Below are 21,603 nucleotides of genomic sequence, written 5' to 3'. Positions count from 1 at the left end.
GTAATGTGCGACCTATTAACAAGCTTATCTTTATCTTATAGTAAAAATTTATTTTTTATACAATAGGGTCTGGGCCACATGTTTTGTTTATGTGGATATCAACCCTTTGAACTCTCGCACATAAATTTGTTGGCACTTGTACCTGAAACTTGTTTTTGTCGTCAAATATTTAGGAAAAATACATCTCTACTTTTATTGAATATGTTTATTTAATTTTTTTTTTTCAAATGATGTTTTAAAATGGAAATGAACTATTGATATCGACTTGATAAACTTCTGGCTAGTCTGTATAACGTGGATTCTCTAAAATAATGCTAGTATTTAATTTTTTTTGCTAGTATGAACATAAATGCTGTAAATTTGCACAAATTATTTCCGCCATTAATACCGTCTCGTTATGTTCCATGTTACGGGACTTGGAATGTGGGACACTAGGTGGGTTAATGGCCCACAGGCTACACTTTAAGGTTCTGTGTCTGCTCGAACTTAATGGTTCGTAATAGGCTGCTGTCCTCCAGAGAATGTATTTTAGACTTAAATGTGATTCGACCGTTCTGTTACAGCTAGTTAGTTGCTATAAACTAAGGGTGTGCTAAAACAACTAAGTTGCAATTGAAGAATTAGTGACGAGAACCTTGTGTCAGGTGTTTACTTGTTATTACTTAACCGCCTACACGGACACACACACTGTGTGCAAGGTTTTAGGATAAATAAAAAAACAATTTGAAAACTGCTCAAGATACCCGAGTAGTATATGTTTATGAAAAAAACATTTAAGAATACGTTGAGGGTGGGTGTGTAGTTCTGTTTATTTATTTAGTTTTTTTTTAAATTGCATATTTAGACATTTAATAAACATCCGGTACATATTATTGAAAGCACTGAAGGGAATTTCATTACAACCGTAACTTAATTTCTCACCCATAAAATGTTATTGTTATCGCTTTAATATCTAAGTTGCCCTGCGCACGTCGTATAAACTACGCACCAGTTGAAAGCCTTGCCTCACTAACACCAGTATACTCCTGGCTAGGCGGGTCTCTTAAATTTATCTGTGAAATTCTCGGATGTCATACGATTTTATAAAAACCCTACCAAATTTGCGTTATTTTATGGTAGCCGTCATACTTGATTCGGTGATTAGTAGGGACCGGAAAAATGCGCGGGTTCAATGACCTTTAGGATGAACTCCATAGTTCTACGTACACACAGTCAAATTTCACCCACTCATTGGCTGCTGTCTTGTGAGACGTCCCAACGTAGCAGCCTGTGAGCCAATAGCAGAGGCAGCACTGAGGTATAACTGTTTGTATTTTAGCCTATCGCGAAATGAATTCGCGAATTTTTCCGGTCTCTAGTGATTAGTTGTATAGGTGTATACTATTGACTGTTAGTCCTTCAAAGGCGTGATAAATAACCTCAGCCCTAATTACAAGCGTCATTTGAAGCATACCGAACATTTGCAGCCAGCAAGAATACTGCAGGATGTCTTGTCTGGGGATGGGGGAGAGGCGGGGTCCTTCCCGCGTGAGCGCGACCGTACGACGGCGGCGCCCGACTCGCCTCTGTGATTCCTCGCGCGCCCGACGGCCTTGCAGCCGATATCCGTCCTGCGCCGTGTATCCCTGCGCCAGCGGTGCGTCAGCACGGGAGCACAGGTCGCGTAGCGTGACTCGTCTCACGTTCCGCAGTTCTCAGTTGTGGTACCAACAACCACCTTCTGTATGCGACGTTCTATCAACAGCGTCTTCATACAACTTCCCCAGGTTGCCAGTGTCCGCTAAGAAACATCGTGCATGATGGTGAAATGTATGCCGCTTTTGAGGACAGTTTGAATTCGAGACATGTTTCATTACTAGAGACACCTGATGTATTTCGCGAATACATTTCGTGTCAAGGTATTTCACAAAACACTGTAGCTGTTTCTCCTGTGGTTATTGGCTGAGGTCGGGGAGAGGTGTCGTCCCGCTCTTGACGGGGCCAATGAGAATGTGGTCACCGTACTGCTGCACCCTCACAATTTGCCATGACTAGGCACATGCATATTTCGCGAAAATATTCCGCGACTAGCTGAAAGTTAAAACACTGTAGCATAATTTGTGTTTCATGGTTGGGTGAGTAGATATATTTCAATTCCACGTCGATTGTTACAAGACCAATAACAGTAGTTGAGTGCGGAAGCATATGCGTTCTAAGTGGCCCAGTCAAATAAAGCAACGACTTCTCTCGCAGACGGAAGCCAATCAAAAGGAAGAAACCGCTGGTGCGGGTATACCTTGTTGCAGTCTAATATGCGTTCAGATTTATTCGCGAAAAATGCCTGCCCCTAGCCATGACTCTTAGAAAAAGCTACAGTGTTTTGTGAAATACCTTGACATGAAATGAAATCGCGTAATACAGGTGTCCCTATTCATTACACAGACTATAAAACGCTGTTATGGCGGTTCACGTGAAACATAATTATAAATAAAGCGTAAATTATTTATAAGAATTTCAAGTTGGTGGTGGCGGCGGCAGTTTTTGTACGTAACTACTTCATTTTTTTTTAAATCAAATTTCTTGCCTGACTTATGAGACGATTGCGTATCGCCATGTTTCACACGGGTGAACTAGACGCGGCTCTCCGATTGGCCGAAGGAGCGGAAGATTGGAGTCGGACAGAAAGAAGTTGGAAATTTGTCATATTTTCCTGCATCTGTTTCCGGCACGATGTTTCAAATTTTCAGAATTACTATACGCCTGTGCAACTGTTATTATAGTCAAGAAATGAAGACTTAAAAAAAAATTTAAAAAAAGTTCACTTACCATGATAGCGGTAACAAGCCTGCAGACATATGGATTTGAGAAAAAAAAATGGTCCAGGTGTTTTCCGGGACAAGGTAGAGGGGGGTGCGTAATTACGTAAAACTGGTGCGCGGCAGTTTTCGTCTGAAGGTCACGTCAAGTTGGCAGCTGTGAGAGCGAGGAAGCCGTGATTACGTCCTGGGCCTACTGGCGCCACTCCCCCCTCCTTTCCCCCCTTCGTTCTCTACAAACTTCTTTGAGTAATTAGGCGTGCCGATATCACAGTACCCTGTGCCGTAATTACCGCACTTGTGACATTGTCATGTTGCTTGTACCATCATCGAGCCTTGCGTACCATTTGCAACGATGAAGCAGTCGTGGTACGCTTGTGTACCATCATTTGGACAGAATAAATTGTCAAATATTATTTTTAAAGAATTTTTTTTTAGTTAAGTTCATGTAGGATATCAGTATAAAATGGTGCTTTAATTTATTATCTATAGTAAGAAACGATGGACTATTTAAATTCATTTTTACACTTTATTTGTATTTGGTAGCAGTAGTATTAGTTCTAGAAAGTTGTTGGAGAATCAGTATAAAGCAAACAGCAAATGGAGCACCGTTCGTGTCGTTTTACCAATGTTTTGGATGTCACGTACCATGATAAAACATTATGGTCACGTGTTTTATTTCCTAACAAGCATGCTCTTGGATAGGAATTTTAATTTCAATACAATTTCGCTATGCGAGTAAAATGTTAGAGCTCGTGTTTTTTTTTAAAAAAAAAGGTTTGAACTATACGAGAGTAATCTAATGACTTATTAATTATGTGCGTAGGTAGATGATGGTAACTCGTTGCCACCCAGTAGCCAGTGTGTTTTCGTCCCACTACAGGGCGGGCTGATATCCATGCCTCTACAGGATGTGACTGATGTTCGTCCTTGTTTCAGGTCCAGACATGATGGATCCGCCTCCGTCCATCGAAGATGAGGACAAGAACATGAAAGGTACAAAATAGGTTTTTTTTTGTCTTTATCTTCGTATCACTGACGTCATTAGATTAATATACTAAACTCGGTGACAGCGACAAGGAAGGATGTCACATGGGGACGAAGTAAAAACTCCCCTAAATATTGAGCATTCTAACCTGAATGTTTCAAACTGGAACAAAAAGGCATATAGTGCAGTACGGATGGATACCGTGGGAGTCACTACATACCTTGGAGCGAGTTTCGGCCTCTGCGAATTCTGGTAGGATAAGTTATACCGTTATACGTCTTTTAGACACACAACGCTTTTTTATGTGCAGGCTGACATCTTAGATCTCTGGCACACGTCGTTTGGTGTGAGTGATTTCGTGAATGGAACGGAAATGTGTAACCACGGTGCTGCCATCTGTGGCGTATGGCGCGAACCAAAGTTCACAAAGCCAAAGCAAAATTTTATACTATTAACTGTGTAATGACTTTTAACAAGATGACCAGTTTTAATAAATTGCCTTGTCTAGAATCAGGTCGAAAGCCGGGGTTTAGTATTTTTTTTATCAATTATTTTTCGATTTTATCACTACATGTACATAGTTTGAAATTTCAGTACGAAAATCGAATGGTTCGATAATCGATACAGCTGCTCCGTCAACGAATTCTAGCGGCGGGTGCGGAAACTACGCGTGACTCGCGTCCAGAAATTTAGTTGGAAACACTCTTTGCCGCAAGTCTTTGCGTGTATGTTTATCACGCTCCGTTTTTTTAAATAATTGTACGGAAGAATCCGTGTTTGATGTTTCGTGTTGTAAGTGTTTTTGCAACATGAAAAGACGGTGTGAGGTGTGAGGTGCACGGACCGGATGACGGAGTGATTGTGTGAGGTGCACGGACGGAGTGAGTGACGGCGAGTGACGGCGAGTGACGGTGCCCGCAGACTACGCGGCGCTGCTGACGGGCCGCACCTCGCTGGTGCTGAAGAGGGACGACGCGCTGATGGCGCCCTCCACCTCGCACAACAGCTACGACCTGGTGGCCACGGGCCGCTTCACCTTCCACCGCCGCAACCTCTACTACTCCTTCTACACGCCGGAGGCGGCGGGCCGGCCGCGCGCGCTGCAGTTCGTCGACGTAGAAGGTGAGACATACAGGGGACGCACCACTACGCCGAAATGCCAAATTTACCACAACGCCGACAGCTATAAAACTGCTGTGTACCACAACGCCGAAATACACTAACGCCGAAAAATGTCATTGCAGGACTGCCACAAAGGTTTGGTTAGGTTAGGTTACACTAGGTTAGGTTAGACTAGGTTTGGTATGACTAGGTTATGTTTTGTTAGGCTAGGATAGGCTAGGTTAAGTTAGGTTAGGTTATATTACACTAGGTTAGGTAAGGTTAGGTTTGATTGTGGTATTTCGGCATTAAGGTACATTTAAGAAACACACACAAATTCATTCAGTTGTAATTTCGGTGTTGTGGTACACAGCAGTTTTCTAGCTGTTGGCGTTGTGGTCAATTTTGGCTTTCGGCGTTATGGTATTTATGAGTTGTGCTAACGACCCAGCCATACACATCTCTCTCTCTCTCTCTCTTTCTGCAGCAGGGCAACGGTTCCCCCAACCACCAGCTGGTCCCGACAAGATCCTTGAAACATCACAATGTCACAAACCATCAGGAAAATATAAGAAAAATTCGAAACATCGAATTGTGTTTTGCAAACACACATCTGTTGTTAAAGAAATAACTGTTTTGCTTATATTTTGTCAACCATTTTTATATCAGAACACAAATATGTTTATCAATAATCAATCGGTACCTTAAAAAAATATATATACATACATTAGCAATATTTGATGGTAAATTATACATACCAACTTAAGGAAGGGATACGTTACATATAAGGTTTAATACTCCACCATGGACCGATTGATCATGGAGGTATTCCTATAAGGGAAAATTTCGGTCGCCAGCTGGAAAGGTTTGGTAACCAATGCTCTACAGGAAAAATACAATCTGTGCACATAGGTAAATGCACTCACCTGGCATCATATGTACCTACTTTAATTTGGCCTGCAAATAATTAATAGCAATTAAATAACAAAAGGACTGGCTTGATGTTGTAAATACGGTTGTTAGGTATAAAATTCAATAAAATTTAAAAAATTATTTTAATATGCAGTATTAAATAGTCATATAAACAGGTGTGTAAAACAATTATTTAATTTAGTAAAGAAAATGGGATGAATTAAAATTAATATTGAAAATCAATAAATATGTTGACAATCTTTCTAATGTATTAATTTTAATTATTTATTAAATATGAAATAATATATAATGAAATAAATTATACCTATGGGAACATAATATCACCTATATAATTACATTTCAAAAAGTTTAAAAACACAATTTCTATCACTGATATATTTAAACATTACTTTGAAAGATTACAATTTGACTCGAATTGAATAAAGAAATCTCTAACATGCAATAAAAGGGTATTTGTAACAAATGAGAATATAAACATAACTTGATGTCTCATCAATTAAAAAACTGAATTTACAAAAAAAACATCAATTCACACATTACGACAAAAAAATTACGGAGGCTAAAAATTAACTTTGATAAAACATGTTCTATATTAGTAAATTTAACAAGGGCATAACTGTCAAAAAAACTATTAAACCACATACATATATAGAACATTATATCTACAGTTTTACTCGAAGCTGAATAAACTGTGGCACACCAAAGGTTCGAGATAGAAGGAAGGTAGCTGTGCACATCTCTGGACACTCCGGGAGGACAAGTGGAAATACAGGCTCTGGAACTAAAGGTTGTAACTATGAAGGAAGGGATGCTTGTACGGCCGTGTGAACTGAACAGTGATGTGTGTAGTGGCAGGCATCATCCTGGAGGAGCAGGCTGTGGCACACTAGAGGTTCGAGATGGAAGGAAGGTGAACTAGTGCAGGAAGGGAACGGGAACTGAAGGGTGACGTGTGCTGGCAGGCAACATCCTGGAGGAGCAGGCGCTGGTGCCCCCGGACGGCGTGGTGCGCAGCGCCTACCAGAACGCCACGGGCAAGGTGTGCGGCGTGTGGCGCCGGGTGCCCCGGGACTACCGCCGCCTGATCCGCGAGCAGCGCCTCTACGTGTGGCTGATCTGGGGCGGCGGCAGCTGGCCCGAGCAGTCGCTCAGCGGCCAGGTGGCCAGGTGGGTTCCCCATGCAGTCCAGCAATGATCATTTGTAGAGACCTGCAAAAATTCGCGGATTCATTTCGTGATACGCTACAATTCAAATAATTACACCTTAGCGCTGCTTCTACCGCTGGTTCATTGTTAATCTGGAGTAATGAGGGCCAATCAGAGACCCTCGCTCAAAGAAGTGTCCAATCACAGACACTCGGTCGAGACGACTCACTAGTCAGCAGCCAATGAACAGTTGACATTTGCCCAAGTGTGTAGGGTGTAGTGGAGTCTATCCTGGAGGTCATTGAACCCGCAAATTTTTCCTGTCTCTAATTATTTGTTATACATTTTGGTCACATTTCAGGTTTGATGTAAAAGTGTTTTTTTTTTCCTTTTAAAAGTTATTGTAAATCTAATTCTCCGGTTTATTGTTTTTGTTTTAAAATTCATAAATTTATTTTTCAAGTATTTTTTTTTTGTTACTGGCTTCTTTTGTGTGTGAGGGCGTGCTGACGTGATTTTTCCTTCAATATTTCCACGACCGAGGCTTTGTTTCACACGCTAGGCGAGTGAGTTGCGGTCACGGGAGTGTGTGAGAGAGAGAGAGAGAGAAAATTGCTGAGGTGGTGAGTGGTAACAAGTCGCCCTCACATGGCATACTAACTCTTTCACTCTACCTTTTCATGAAATCTGGAACCTCCAATTTCGACAAGGTTTTAACTTAAGAAAGTCTGATACTCCATCTTGATAAATTTATCCTCCAGTTAGCTTTATAAATGCTTACGATCTGTGAAACAGGTATTGGTCAGTCCCCTAAATTACATGCTAATAATGATTTAATTGTCCTTTCCCCTTAATGTCCATTTTTTTTTTAACAGAACCATAGACAAATTAGGAAAATAATTGAAAGTGCTGGCGTGGGGCCCTGGTTCCGGCCTTCGCTTGCATAATTGATTGGTTGACTTATTGTCATTTCTGTTATTCAAAGCTTATTTTTGTAAATTTATCAAAACAGTGGGCCATTTCATGTTCGGATCCAAGTTCTAACACTAGATATTTGCTTTATGTGGCAGGGGGAAAGAAATCCAAGGGTTTAAGGGCAATGCATTTGTCAACCCTCGCCCCTCCCCCCTTGTTTAATGTGCAACTATTTAAACTCCACAGTTAACAAAACATTTAAAAGACTGTAAATGTTATCTGGGTTGTAAATGTGTACATGATCCTGCGCATATCACCTTATTTGTAAGGTTTCCTATGGATTTCTTTAGTGATAGACTTGTAGTTTATATTCCTATCAGGATAAACCCAAGCATTAAGCAGATCTCGGAACTCATCCGGGGTCCTGAGGTGTCCGGGTCCTGAGGATTCTGCCCCCACCTCGACGGCCCTGTATGTAAAAAGTTGATGATTATGATTGGCTGTGTGCCACTTTACAGCTCGAAAAAAATAGTTAAGTGTTTTTAATCTGGTAAAAATATTCATAATGAATAATATAATTCATGACAGCTATTGTGTCCTGCGCCCTATAGACTTAGCTGGCAGAACGATGTGGATGCCACGTGACACCACGCGACGTGCCCGCAGGTACAAGGCCCTGAGCTCGGAGATGTTCTCGTCGCTGCTGCAGCCGGCGGAGGACGGAGACCGCGTGGCCATGCACGGGGCGGGAGGGACGGCCATCGTGTCCACGAAGCACGGCACGCCCTCCGTCCACATCTCGCTCGTCTTCAACGGCGTGTTCGCCCCCGACGAGATAGAGAACGTGCCCGTCGTGGTCCGGCTGGAGCACCCGGAGAAGGACCACGTGGTCTTTGAGGAGGTGAGGCGTTGGTCGTTACCACAACGCCGAAATACCATAACTTCGTATGTCAAAATTGACCACAAAGCAGACAGATAGAAAACTGCTGTGTACCAGCACCGAAATAACAACTGAATGAATTTGTGTATGTTTCTTAAATGTACCTTAATGCCGAAATACCACAATCAAACCTAACCTAACATAACCTAACCTAAACTAACCTAACTTAACCTAGCCTATCCTAGCCTAGCCTAGCCTAACCGAACCTAACCTAGCCTAACCAAACCTTTGTGGCAGTACTGCAATGACATTTTTCGGCGTTGTGGTAATTCGGCGTTGTGGTACACAGCAGTTTTCTAGCTGTCGGCGTTGTGGTCAATTTGGCATTTCGGCGTTGTGGTGCGTCCCCGTGAGGCGCTCCTGTCGCAAGCACGGCAGTCTTGGGAGGTTCCGCCACCCTAGGTCTCCGCCCCTAACGCTAGTCATCTGCATGTCAACATGACTTTACTATCACTCCTATGGTGTGAATGCGTCTGTGCTACGTGTTGACAGTGACAAGTCGTTAGGAATGCCTGCGGGTCAGTATCGTTAATGAATTTTGACTCAACCTGTCGATAAGAACACGTAAAGACTAATTATTAATATGCACAGATGTTTGAAAGATTTTTTTGTTTTAATTAATTGTTGGTTTGCCGTCGTCCGGGGTCTCGGGCTCGAGTCCCGGTGTGGCTCCTAGTGGGGAAAGGCGGTTCTTGATCTGTGTTGTCCGGGTGGGCGCCAGACTAGCTCGGTTCTAGTCGTGAGTTTGGGGGTCGTGGATGTATGTGCCCCTGCGTGGCCCACTAGGGCCGGCGGCGGTGTTGCGTGAGATGATGTTTAAATAAGAGACGTGGAGTTGAGGTGGCGGTGTCGTACCTTTTATTCATAGGAGCGAGTCGTACACAATACAACACACTACAGAGGTCCCCGGGGGGGGTTTACTCGTTATTCCGTGGCGCCGTATTGTTTGTGTTCCGCGTTACGTGGGCCTCGGACGCTGTTACGTCTCATACGTCTCACTGGGTACGCGGGTAACGTAATTTCGTAACACAAAGGCGGGACACAAAAGTACACTGAATTAAGGGGGTGCGCACAAGTTACGTGGCACTCGTTACTCGGGTAACGTAAGTTAGTAATACAAAATACGGGACACAAAAACACACTGAATTAAGGGGGTGCGCACAAGTTACGTGGCACTCGTTACTCGGGTAACGTAAGTTAGTAATACAAAATACGGGACACAAAAATACACTGAATTAAGGGGGCGCGCACAAGTTACGTGGCACTCGTTACTCGGGTAACGTAAGTTAGTAATACAAAATACGGGACACAAAAATACACTGAATTAAGGGGGCGCGCACAAGTTACGTGGCACTCGTTACTCGGGTAACGTAAGTTAGTAATACAAAATCCGGGAAACAAAATACACTGAATTAAGGGGTGGACGGTTGGAGACGGCCAATCCCGTATACGAATGTCTCTGCGCGGGTGTTGTGCCCACTGTGGTGAAACACGCACCGCAATTAAGTTTGTCCAAGCTCCCTTGCGGGTTTGTGGTCAGCGCCGTGCGCGTGACCTTAAGTAAAGTTCTGTGAGTTGCGGGAGGCGGCCCGTGCCGTATACTGAAGATCAACCCCGCTGACCAAGTGTGGTGCGGGGTGTCTTTAAACTGATGCGGTCGGACTAGGTCCTGGACCGAAAAGGGGGACCGGGTACTCACGGAGAGGTTAAGTAAAAAAAAGGGGTTCTGTTAATTAGTGACTATATTTACCGGACGTTACTTTCGATGAAGACAAAGGCTGTTGCCCCTCCGTGGGACGTAGGTCCGCCCCGGTCCGTGAGCTGTGCTGAACTGCCGAACTGGCATGGCGTCTGAGGGAGGCTCGGCCTCTCTTGCGCCAGGTTTGACCTCATTACGCTAGACTCTAAATGGGTGTGTCTGGAAGAGACTTTATTGTCGCTAAAATCCTAATTTAATGTTCCAGGAGGAATGGGTACGGTTCTTCTCTTGTCTACTCAGGTTTTCGCGGGTTTGCCTTTAATCGCTGTTCGGCTCGCCTGACTCGGGTGGGTTATGGCCAGGGGTGTGTTCCGTTAGCGGGAGCGTATACTGGCGGGTGCAGGTCGGGCTCTGGGGGGGTCGTCGGCCGGACGACGTCAGGTTAAATCAGGGCTGGTGCAAGGTAAATTGGCGCCCTAGGCGAAAAACCTTAATCATACTCCCCCCCCCACCCCCCACCCCGGACACCCCAAAAAAATTGTCATTGCTTCAAAATACATCACGTAAGCCTAATATTTTGTCAACAATCAAATTTAAAACAGGCTTGTGTTTTTTTCTTTTTTTTACTCATTACAAATCATAAACAGGTCACCGTGTACTTAAAATAATTACTTATATCAATATAAACATTCCAAACTGTTACAAAAATCCATTTTCATCTAGTTTCAATAATAAAACATATTATATCAGCTGTTATGTGTTCTGCTGCCGCCGCCCCAAGCTACTTGGCGCCCTGGGCGGTTGCCTAGTTAGCCTGTATGGACGCGCCGGCCCTGGGTTGAATAAAAATTGACTTAAAATAATGAAATCGTTAAGTAGTTTTCTGCACAGAGGGTATCGAGGACTACGTTGTGAGGCTGATGCGTGTGGTGAATGAATGAACTACTGGTAGAGGCGACGGGATGAGGAAAGAGCCATGGAACGGAGCCCGGGGAACGAAGCCCGGTGGTAGCTGACGGGGGCTGACACGGGTGTTGCTTGCCCGGCAGGAGGTGCGGGTGCCGAAGCCGGCCCACGAGCTGAACGTGGTGGAGGTGCGGTCCCCCGTGTCGGTGCAGGACCTGCGCCACCTCACCCGAGGTCACCTGGTGCTGTCGGTAGCCTCGCGGCGCAGCCCCCGGGAGCTGAGGCTGCAGGGCAGGGTGGGCACCCGCGTCGCCTGCGAGATCTTCCAGGTACCCGCCACGCCGCGCCTGCTGTGGGACTCGGTGACTTGGAGACCTGAAAAACATAGCGGGTTCATTCCGTGCTTATACCTTAGTGTTGCTTCTGTCATTAGTCCAATGTTAAACTGGAGGACTGAGGGCCAATTAGAGACCCTCACTCATAGAAGTGTCGAATCACAGGCCACCCAGACAAGACGACTCACAAGTCAGCAGCCAATGAACAGTTGGAATTTGCCCGAGTGTGAAGAGGATATTGGAGTCTATCCTGGAGGTCACCACACCGAGGGGCTCAAGGGGGCGCCTCCCACATCAGGTCAACATTTCATACTTACAGCAATTACAAATAACCTTGTAGACTTTTTCAATTGTTTAACTTTCACAAAATGAAACAATATATACAGCGCATACTTTTTGCATAATTACCTGCCAAAGTTACTTTTTTAACGGTTTTGTGTTGTGCAAATAGAGAATTTAATTTATTGCAGAACTGAAACTTTTTTAGGTTTAACTGCAATGCCACTGGCTACTTCACGATATGGCTTGCATTGCTATCACAAGAACTCATTTCACGTTTCTTGGCTGAAAATATATCGTAACAAATTTGATAATTTTGAAATGCCAGGTAACAATTAATTAACATTTTCTGAAAGAAATTCAAACCATATCATGAAGTAGCCAGTGGCATTGCAGTTAAACCTAAAAAAGTTTCAGTTCTGCAATAAATTTAATTCTCCTTATTTGCACAACCCAAAAACGTTAAAAATGTAACATTTGGCAGCTAATTACGCAAAACGTATGCGCTGAATATATATATTTTTAATTTCGTGAAAGTTAAACAATTGAAAAAGTCTGAAAGTTGATCAGTGACTAATATAAATATAAAATCATGACCTGAAATGGGAGGCGCCCCTCAAAGGCAGAGTGCACCTGTTGTGGGACTTGGCGGGCGGGCCCGGTGACTTAGAGACCTGAAAAATATCACGGGTTCATTTCGTGCTTATACCTTAGTGCTGCTTCTGTCATTGGTTCACTGTTTAAACTGGAGGACTGAGGGCCAATCAGAGACCCTCACTCATAGAAGTGTCGAATCACAGGCCACCCAGACGAGGGAATCCTTTTCACAGACGAGAGAGCCATACGCCCAATCGTTCATATTCAGGTTTTTTTTTTTTTTTTTTTTTGTTATTTGTAAATAAATATGGCGGTGTTGATAAAAGGATTCTAATGGTTGATTAGGTTAGGTTAGCTGCATTATAAATACTTTAAAACATTGTGGACGGTCGATTTGGTTAGGATAGCTACATTAAAGATATGGAGAAAAAAAAGTATGAACTTCGGGGAACTTCGGGTTTTTGGCTCTCTCGTCTGTGGAAAGAAGGCTTGCCCCGCAGACGAGACGACTCGCAAGTCGGCAGCCGATGAACAGTTGGCACTTGCCCGAGTGTGTGTATGGAGTCTATCTCTGGAGGTCTCTACTGACTACTGGCCCGGCGCCTGTGCAGACGCCGCTGTCGTCGGTCCGCCCGGACCCCGAGGAGAAGGACCCGCGGGCGCCCGAGGGGGGCGAGGCCTCGGGACTGGCCTGGCTGTACGTGGGGCGCGACGGCGCGCTGGCCTACAGCGTGCAGGTGGCGGGCCTGCCGGACGGGGAGACGCCCTACGTGACGGTGTCGTCGGGGCGCGGGCGGCGCCGCGAGGACCTGGAGGACCTCACGCCCTCCTTCCGGCGCGGCTGGGCCAACGGCAGCGTGGGCGCGCCCGGACCGCGTGAGCTGGAGGAGCTGTACGCTGGCGAGCTGAGCGTGGACGTGGCAGTCAGCTCCGCCGGGCGCGTGGCGGTGACGCGCGGGCGGCTGCAGGCGAGGCCCGTGGCCGACGCCAGGGACTCCCCTGCGCCGGCGCTGCTGACCCGCCCGCCCGGCGCGCCCGGTCCTCTGGAGCTGGTGGCCATGGCCTGGACCGCCGTGCTGGACGACTGCAGCCTCGTGTACGAGGTGAGCGCGCCTGGGGGGGAGCTCCTGTCTCCGTCACCTGGCAGACCTGGGGAGCTCCTGTCTCCGTCACCTGGCAAACCTGGGGGACTATTAGAATAGTTACCATGTCTTCGTAACCTGAAGAACTTGGGTAAATGAAAAGAAGTCTACGTAACCCGGTAATTCAGGAAATTGAAAATATGTCTTGGAAACCCCTGAAATTTCAGGGAATTGAAAAGTTGTCTTCGTAACCCGGTAATTCAGGACATTGAAAAGATGTCTTCGTAACTCGGTAATTCAGGAAATTGAATAGATTTCTTGGAAACCCGAAAATTTCAGAGAATTGAAAAGATGTCTTCGTAACCTGGAGAACTTGGGTAAATGAAAAGAAGTCTTCGTAACTCGGTAAGCAGAAAATTGAAAAGATGACTTTGAAACCCGGAAAATTTCAGGGAATTGTAAAGATGTCTTCAGAACCTGGAAAACTTAGGGAGTTGAAAAGATGTCTTTGAAACCAGAAAAAACAAAGGGAAATATCATTGTTACAATAGTAAACAGAAGGAAAAATTTTACATTTGGAAATAATGTTGCGCTGATTAGATGAGCTTATTTTTTATGCGATGGGGAGGGGGGTTGAGAACTTGAGTTAATACATATATATCAGTAAATTTGTTGTTTGTTTTATCTTATTTTATATAAAATTATTTTTTTTTAATGCAATTTTGTAAGCTTTTAAATTTTTTGAAAGCCTGGGCCTGTAAATTTAACAGCTAACAAATCAAAAACAGCTTTGGCATTTTACAAAGGTGGTTGTTGGTTCCCTAGCACATGATGCAGTGTTGCCGTAACACACGTGGTTGAAATGGGGTGACCAGTAGTGACGGCAGGGTTGGAAGTTGCCCGGGTTTGTGCGCAGGTGGTGATGTCGGGGCCGAGCCCTCACGACGGCGCCCTGCAGCTGTACCTGGAGTCGGTGCCCCTGGACCTGCCCGGGGCCCCGCGGAGCCGGCGGCTGCTGGAGGAGTTCCGCGGCGACCAGGTGGAGGGCTTCGACAACGCCGCGAGCCCCGGCGACCTCATGCAGCTGGAGGCCGGGGTCTCCTCCCTCGAGGTGGTGGACGCCGGCACGGGCGCCGTGCTGCTGCGCGGCCGGATAGCGCAGGTGCGCGGGCCCCCTTCCCCACCCCCGTCTGTGTTTCACCACTCTCCCTTCTCCCCATTCTCCGATCTGCTACTGTCTCTCTTCCACAACTACCAACTTCGCCTCCTCACTTCCTCATGCAACACAGTCTCCACTCCCGCCCTCCTCCCGTCCAGGGAGGAAGAGATTATTTTAACTATAACTTTTATACATGTTTGCTATTTAACTTCTTCCAAACTGTGTAATGCTGTTAAGGATAGGACAATGATAGGAAAAGTAGGAACGAATGGGAGTGTTTCAAGTTTAATGAGCCTCGAAAAAGTCAAATCGATGGTTGTTCCAATCGAGTGGAAGATAGATAAATGCGGCGCAAGCATACAATGAGTGTAACGGGACACAGCGTAACGGGATAATGTGCGTTACGGGACACTTTTTCGTGCGTGCAGCCGGCGTTCATCGATTTATTAGACGTTGTCGTCACGTCAAAAATTCTTATCAAGATAATTCTAAAAACACTGTGGCTTTTTTAATTATTTAAATTTTTTTTTTCAATAATTGGTAGTATAGTGTCTAACCAGAGACTGGGAAAATTCACTTTTTCCCTTATGGAAAGTCCAGAATTGAAACTCTGTGTTGCTTCTGTTCGACGGGCCTCAGTTTATCCGCTCTAGGGACGAAATCGTGGGGTGCATTGCGATGAAACCGAAATAACACCAAAAAGCATGTCAATAAACCGCATGACACCGATGTGCAAGTTATATCATGGAATCAAGCAGCATCTGACTAAAATAAATCGAAAAAAGGTATTCTTTAAATATTATGAATTCAAGGAATGTCATTATTTCTGGACAAAAGATTGTGTCGCCATGTGTGGATCAGACAAATGAATTTAATTTGTTTCGTTGTGCAACTCCAGTTGAATTACTTTTGAACCACAAATGCTCGTCAATTTAATTTTATTCAGCTGAATGTATCCGTTTTAAATCAATTTGTTACAAATTATTTAATCATAAAAAATGTAACAGATGAATATTACCACAAATTTGTGGAGTAAGTGTTACAAAACAGCACTTGCAAAAACAAAAACAGTAACCTTAAAATCTTGTCTCTACTCATGAAATGTTTTAGACATAAAAAAAAAATTCACAAGTGGAATTTAGTCTTTATGTTGACAAAGCAATATTTGTACTAGATTCTGTTAGTTACATTTTTCCAGTAATCCCTTGACATGTGAAAATATATTTTTTTAAATATGGAACATTTGTGTAGATTTGAGAGTAAATGACAAAAACCTCTGTCAAAGCAACAACTATCATTCTTTGCCACTATGTTTTTTTTTTTTTTTTTTTTTTTGATTTGGTCGGATAATGCATATTTGAGGAAAGTGGCTGTAGAAAATAGTTCCTGCCCTAGCCCTTTAATTGCCGGCGGCTTGGTAGTGCGGTGCTCCTGTGCCGAGTGAAAACTCGCGTCGGTCTCATCAGCGACATTGGTAATGCCTGCAGGTGAAGCTCCCGCTGAACTGCCTGCCCCAGTACCGCGACAACGACGTGCCCGCCGACCCACAGACGCAGACGCACGGGGACACGCCCCCCGAGGGGAAGACGTGCTTCCACGAGGGGGCCTTCCGCGAGGACGGCAGCCAGTGGAGGCCGCGCTCGGACCCGTGCCTGGTGTGCAGCTGCCTGCGCGGCCACACACGCTGCGACGCCATGGTGTGCCCCCCGCTCCGCTGCCCCGGGGGGGAGGCCCCCGTCCGCCCGTCCTCCCGCGAGTGCTGCCCCGTCTGCAACGGTGAGTCCGCCGCCTCTCTCGCCTCTCCCGAACCTGGAGGGCGTCTGAACTTCACTTACCGAATCTCAGGCCCAGTATGTATTTTAATCACAAATTCATATAAACTTAAAAAAAAACCTTTATTTTATCACTAATCGATAGAGACCGGAAAAATTTGCGGGTTCTGTGACCTCCAGGATAGACTCTACTACACTCTTAGCCTGTTCATTGGCTGCTGACGTGTGAGTCGTCTCGACTGAGTGTCTGTGATTCGACACTTCTTTGAGTGAGGGTCTCTGATTGGCCCTCATTGATCCAGATTAACAGTGAACCAGTGGTAGAAGCAGCGCTAAGGTATAATTATTTGAATTGTAGTATATCACGTAATGAATCCGCAAATTTTGCAGGTCTCTACTAATCGAACATAAAAAAACAATCAATTAATCAACTATGTAATGATTTGAAGCACAATCAACTGTCGATACGCATTGAGGGAAAAGATAACAGTGCAAACAGTAGTGATATAAAGCATGTATATTTTTAGGCATTTCACAGATATCGGTCTCAGATATTCACGAATGTGAATATTCAGTTTTTAAATCCTGGTTTGGTACGAATTGTTGACGCGACTAACGCACGCTCTAGCGTCACCCGTCTGTACTATCACCGGTGAAGCCACCACACATTTATCACTGTTTGCATCTTACTCCAGGAATCGCCAAACTGGTCTGAAATAAGAACATGATGCAGTTAGAACTCTTACTATGGCATCGTCTTCCCACCAAAGTGCCAAATCTGAAATTTAAACAGATTTTGCTTCAGGAATGTGTCAAATTAACAAATTGTTGCGATAATAAATCAATAAAGTCTTTGAAAGTTGGCTGTCAAGATATATGTGACTAATTGCTAATGCAAATGAAAATATTCTTTACTTCAGTATTGTGGATTGTGTGGGATAAAGATTTGACTTTTTCTGTGTGGTTGACATGTGTTTGTTTAATTATTTTTAGCTTAATATATTTATGTTATTATAGTGTTATTCTCTTGGTTTGTCGTCTGTTGACCTCCCATCTGGTGTCTTGCTGCCTCCAGAGTGGCCAACCTTCACAAACTTACACAACACTGATATTACACAAACTCTGACATGACACTACAGCTATCCTGGAAATTTGATTTATGAGAGGAAATAAAATGTTTGGTTGGACAGAAAAAATAGGGAAAAGGAATTAGAGTGTGTGGGAAAACTGTGTACTCTTTTTCCAAGCTGACTGATCTATTGCAACCATGGTTTTCACAGCTACTATTGCAAAATATATGTAATTATTATTTTTTTTTTTATTTTTTAGTTTGATGGGGAGGTCATTAAACAATAAAAATTAAATAATACCAAAAAGCATGTCAATACTCCGTACAACACAAAATTGAAAATTAATACACCATATATAGCACCAAAATACTATTTAAATCATGAAATTAAGATGATTTTTAGCTGAAAATTAATTAGAAACAAAAAAAAAAACTTTTTTTTTGTTTGAAATTCAAAGAAATGTCATAATTTCTGTTCAAAGTTTGTAGCATCGTGCATATATCCAGAAAAAAAAAGATTGTTTCACCCTACAAATGTTACTTGTTCACTTTTTAACTATAAATGCTCACCAATCTATTTTTATTGTTCTGAGAGTGTTTTTGAAAAACTTATTACAAATTATTACATAATTTTGGTGCAATATGAAATTTTAAAAAAATTACAAAAAATAAAAATAATAAACTAGATAAACTGTTTTAAAAACAATTTGACTCAGTAAAGTGAAATCATGAAATCTTGTCTGTAGCCAAGACAAGCTGTCAAGCTTGCAGCAAGCCTGATTCAAGCTAACTAGTCTCCCTGCACTGGCGGATCCAAAAGGGGGCATAGAAGAATTGCCCTTTCCCCCTCACTGAGAATAATTTTTTTTTTTTTAATTTTCTCCTAATTCCTTATCATAGCTGACCAAACTTAACACGTAAGTACTATTATTTTACTGTAGTGCTATAGATAACAGGATGCTTTTGAGCCACAAATTCAAATTAGAAAATTTAATTTGACCTTCCCCTGAGCATTATTCTGAATCTGCCCTTGTCTCTCCCTGTGCCTTTGACACATGTTACTCTCCTGAAAAAACTTGGTTTCGTAGGATTGTGTGAAAACCAAGTTTTAATTTCTTATGAATGATATGTTTGATTTCGCTCTTCTCTCAGTGAAATTAAACAAGGTTATATTTATTTCTTATTTCTACCACTTTATTCACCTCCTACATTTCGCACTGTTCTTATTTACACAACACACACATGTCCACTTCACTTGTTCCTTTCTGTTGTTATCCATCCCCCCCCCCCCCCCTACCACCACAACATACCAAAACTTCTCAGAGAGAAACAAAACAATTGTTAAATTTAACTATTTAACATGATACATACAAAAGGCTTCGCGCAGAGGAATAATGTAACACTGTGTACGACGCGGACGAGCAGTTGTGTCGTGTGAGTAGTCAGGGCCGCGGTTCGCCTGCCCGCAGGGACGGTGGTGCAGCCGGAGAGCAACACCAGCGCCACGCGCGGCTGCTACATGGGCGGGCTGTTCTACCCCGCGGGGCGCTCCTGGCACCCCTACCTGCCGCCCAACGGCTTCGACACCTGCACCGTCTGCTCCTGCGCCGTGAGTGCCCCCTCCCCGTCGACGAGCACTCGCTTCCCCGTTGCGGTGAACTGCGATCAGATACACCCGTCGCCTTGTCTCTGTCCTCTGTCACTCCTCTGTCGCGCGTCGACGAGCACTCGCTTCCCCGTTGCGGTGAACTGCGATCAGATACACCCGTCGCCTTGTCTCCGTCCTCTGTCGCGCGTCGACGAGCACTCGCTTCCCCGTTGCGGTGAACTGCGATCAGATACACCCGTCGCCTTGTCTCCGTCCTCTGTCACTCCTCTGTCGCGCGTCGACAAGCATTCGCTCCCCGTTGTTAATAATAATAATAATAATAATAATTATTATTATTATTATTATTATTATTATTATTATTAATAACTTATTTCCATTTTTTTTTTTTTTTTTTACACTTTGTTAACAATATCCACTCAATTAACCAGGAAATTTAGCACTCACTAAAGCAAGCTTGGATATGAGTGCATCTAGTCACTTGAAATTACATGCAGTATTTTGACGATTTTAAACATTTGTAAATTTATAATAAATAAGAAATAAATATATAAAATATAACCTAAGAAACTTTAGTTATATAAAGATGAAAGTTAAAAGAGCAATTTATTAAAATTCAATATTAAGGTAGAAGATCATGCGGTGAACTGCGATCAGATCGAAATAACACAGCACAGTGTGCCAACGCAACGAATAACACTGAAATTTATCTTAATTTATCTAGCAACAAAATTTGTATTAAAAACATGAAATCAGTCAGCAGTTTGACAAAACTTGCTCAAGTTACAAAAAAAAAATTCCATCGTGAATAATGTTCGCGGGCTTTTGCGGCCATTGTTTGAAACAGCTTGGCTTCTGGGTTGTAGCACCGTCCTTGGCGAATAATTCACTGATGTTTCTGGTCGACATTGCTGTCGCCATCATCAGGGAGCAGTTATTCGCCAAGGACGTGGCTACAACCCAGAAGCCAAGCTACTTCAAATTCTATCACGGTTAATTCATTGAATGTAATTTATGTAACATTATTTTTGCACCATTATATATGATCTTAATTGATTCGAAAGAAATGAACATGATATGTTTGATCTTGCATATCTTCCATTGGTTACACTTTTATTTACATTTTACACGTTTGAAACACACAAAGGTTTGGCAAATTTATTTTTTTTATTTTGCTGGTTAGTTTTGTTCCAGACATGCTCTATTTTGGTGCAATAATAAGTAAGAAATATTTCAGTTTCATATCACTTTAATAATGCACTTTTTTTTTTCTAAAATTAGTAATGACAATATGTAAAAATAAAATCAATTTCAATACAATATAAATAACACCTAAATCTCCTGTTATAAAAATATTTATTGTCTTAAAAATAAAACCATAATATCTTGTCCCTACCTATTACGTATATTTGAGAGTGCCTTAATATATTTGTTTTCATGAACGTGGAATTTAAATAACGAATAAATTAAAGATTGCTGAGGTCTTTATCCATGATGAGCTAATAATAGCTATTTTAGGCTTTGAAATCGTGCACAAATTGGGGTGTTTACGTAATTTTTTTAAATAATGAATTTTTTTAGATAACTCAGTACACGTGAAAGAATCGAACCTTCTTTGTAAATTCAAACCTCAACTCGTAAGTATATGGTAAGGGGTAAAATTACATCTCTTCGGCCTTTTCGCGTCAGAAGCGTTTCGCAATAATGTCTCACGAGAATTTCGCGTTAACATTCGCCCTCAAAATTTTTTTACTCTCATCGCACCCAAAGATGTTTCACTTCAAAAAATTGACAGAGAAAGCCCTCAGATGATAATGACGTCCAGTAAAGGTAGTTTTGGTATTAACCACATTGTATTAGGTTTCCGATTCATTTCGGTATATGTGGATGTATTTTATTTCCATTTGTATTGTTTCAGATTATTGCAGTTTTTTCACATTAATATGTTCAACTAGGTACCACTTACACACAATTAAGTTCTTTCCTATTATTTATTTCGTTACAATTCAAGCATTTAATCATTGAAATTCGATTATATTAAAGTACACTTATTTCTTTATAAATGGGTTCTTTTGATGCTTTTTCATGTAATTTTACTTCATTTCATTTATTTAATTTCATTTGGGTACAAATCAATTTATTTGTGTTGTATCAACTGATTTTGTTTGTCTTATTAGTAGGGACACCTGTATTTCGCGAATACATTTCGTGTCGAGGTATTTCACAAAATACTGTAGCTTTTTCTCCTGTGGTTATTGGCTGAGGTCGGTGAGAGGTGTCG

The 21,603-nt window shown here is 42.9% G+C and overlaps 1 protein-coding gene across 1 annotated transcript in view; it reads left to right on the top strand.

The window, feature by feature from the left end:
• The window catches only part of LOC134537091 (dorsal-ventral patterning protein Sog), a 121,210-nt gene that overhangs the window by 90,586 nt on the left and 9,021 nt on the right, over window positions 1-21,603 (top strand). The window contains exons 4-12 of the mRNA XM_063377362.1: window positions 3,735-3,791; window positions 4,705-4,905; window positions 6,780-6,984; window positions 8,545-8,779; window positions 11,567-11,752; window positions 13,246-13,737; window positions 14,633-14,878; window positions 16,363-16,651; window positions 19,186-19,325. Of these exons, the coding sequence (XP_063233432.1) occupies window positions 3,735-3,791; window positions 4,705-4,905; window positions 6,780-6,984; window positions 8,545-8,779; window positions 11,567-11,752; window positions 13,246-13,737; window positions 14,633-14,878; window positions 16,363-16,651; window positions 19,186-19,325 (2,051 nt within the window). The remainder of the gene's footprint in view (window positions 1-3,734; window positions 3,792-4,704; window positions 4,906-6,779; window positions 6,985-8,544; window positions 8,780-11,566; window positions 11,753-13,245; window positions 13,738-14,632; window positions 14,879-16,362; window positions 16,652-19,185; window positions 19,326-21,603) is intronic.

The sequence above is a fragment of the Bacillus rossius genome, chromosome 11 (assembly GCF_032445375.1).
Source record: "Bacillus rossius redtenbacheri isolate Brsri chromosome 11, Brsri_v3, whole genome shotgun sequence".
NCBI lineage: Eukaryota > Metazoa > Arthropoda > Insecta > Phasmatodea > Bacillidae > Bacillus > Bacillus rossius.
This window is presented reverse-complemented; position numbering and strand designations above follow the sequence as displayed.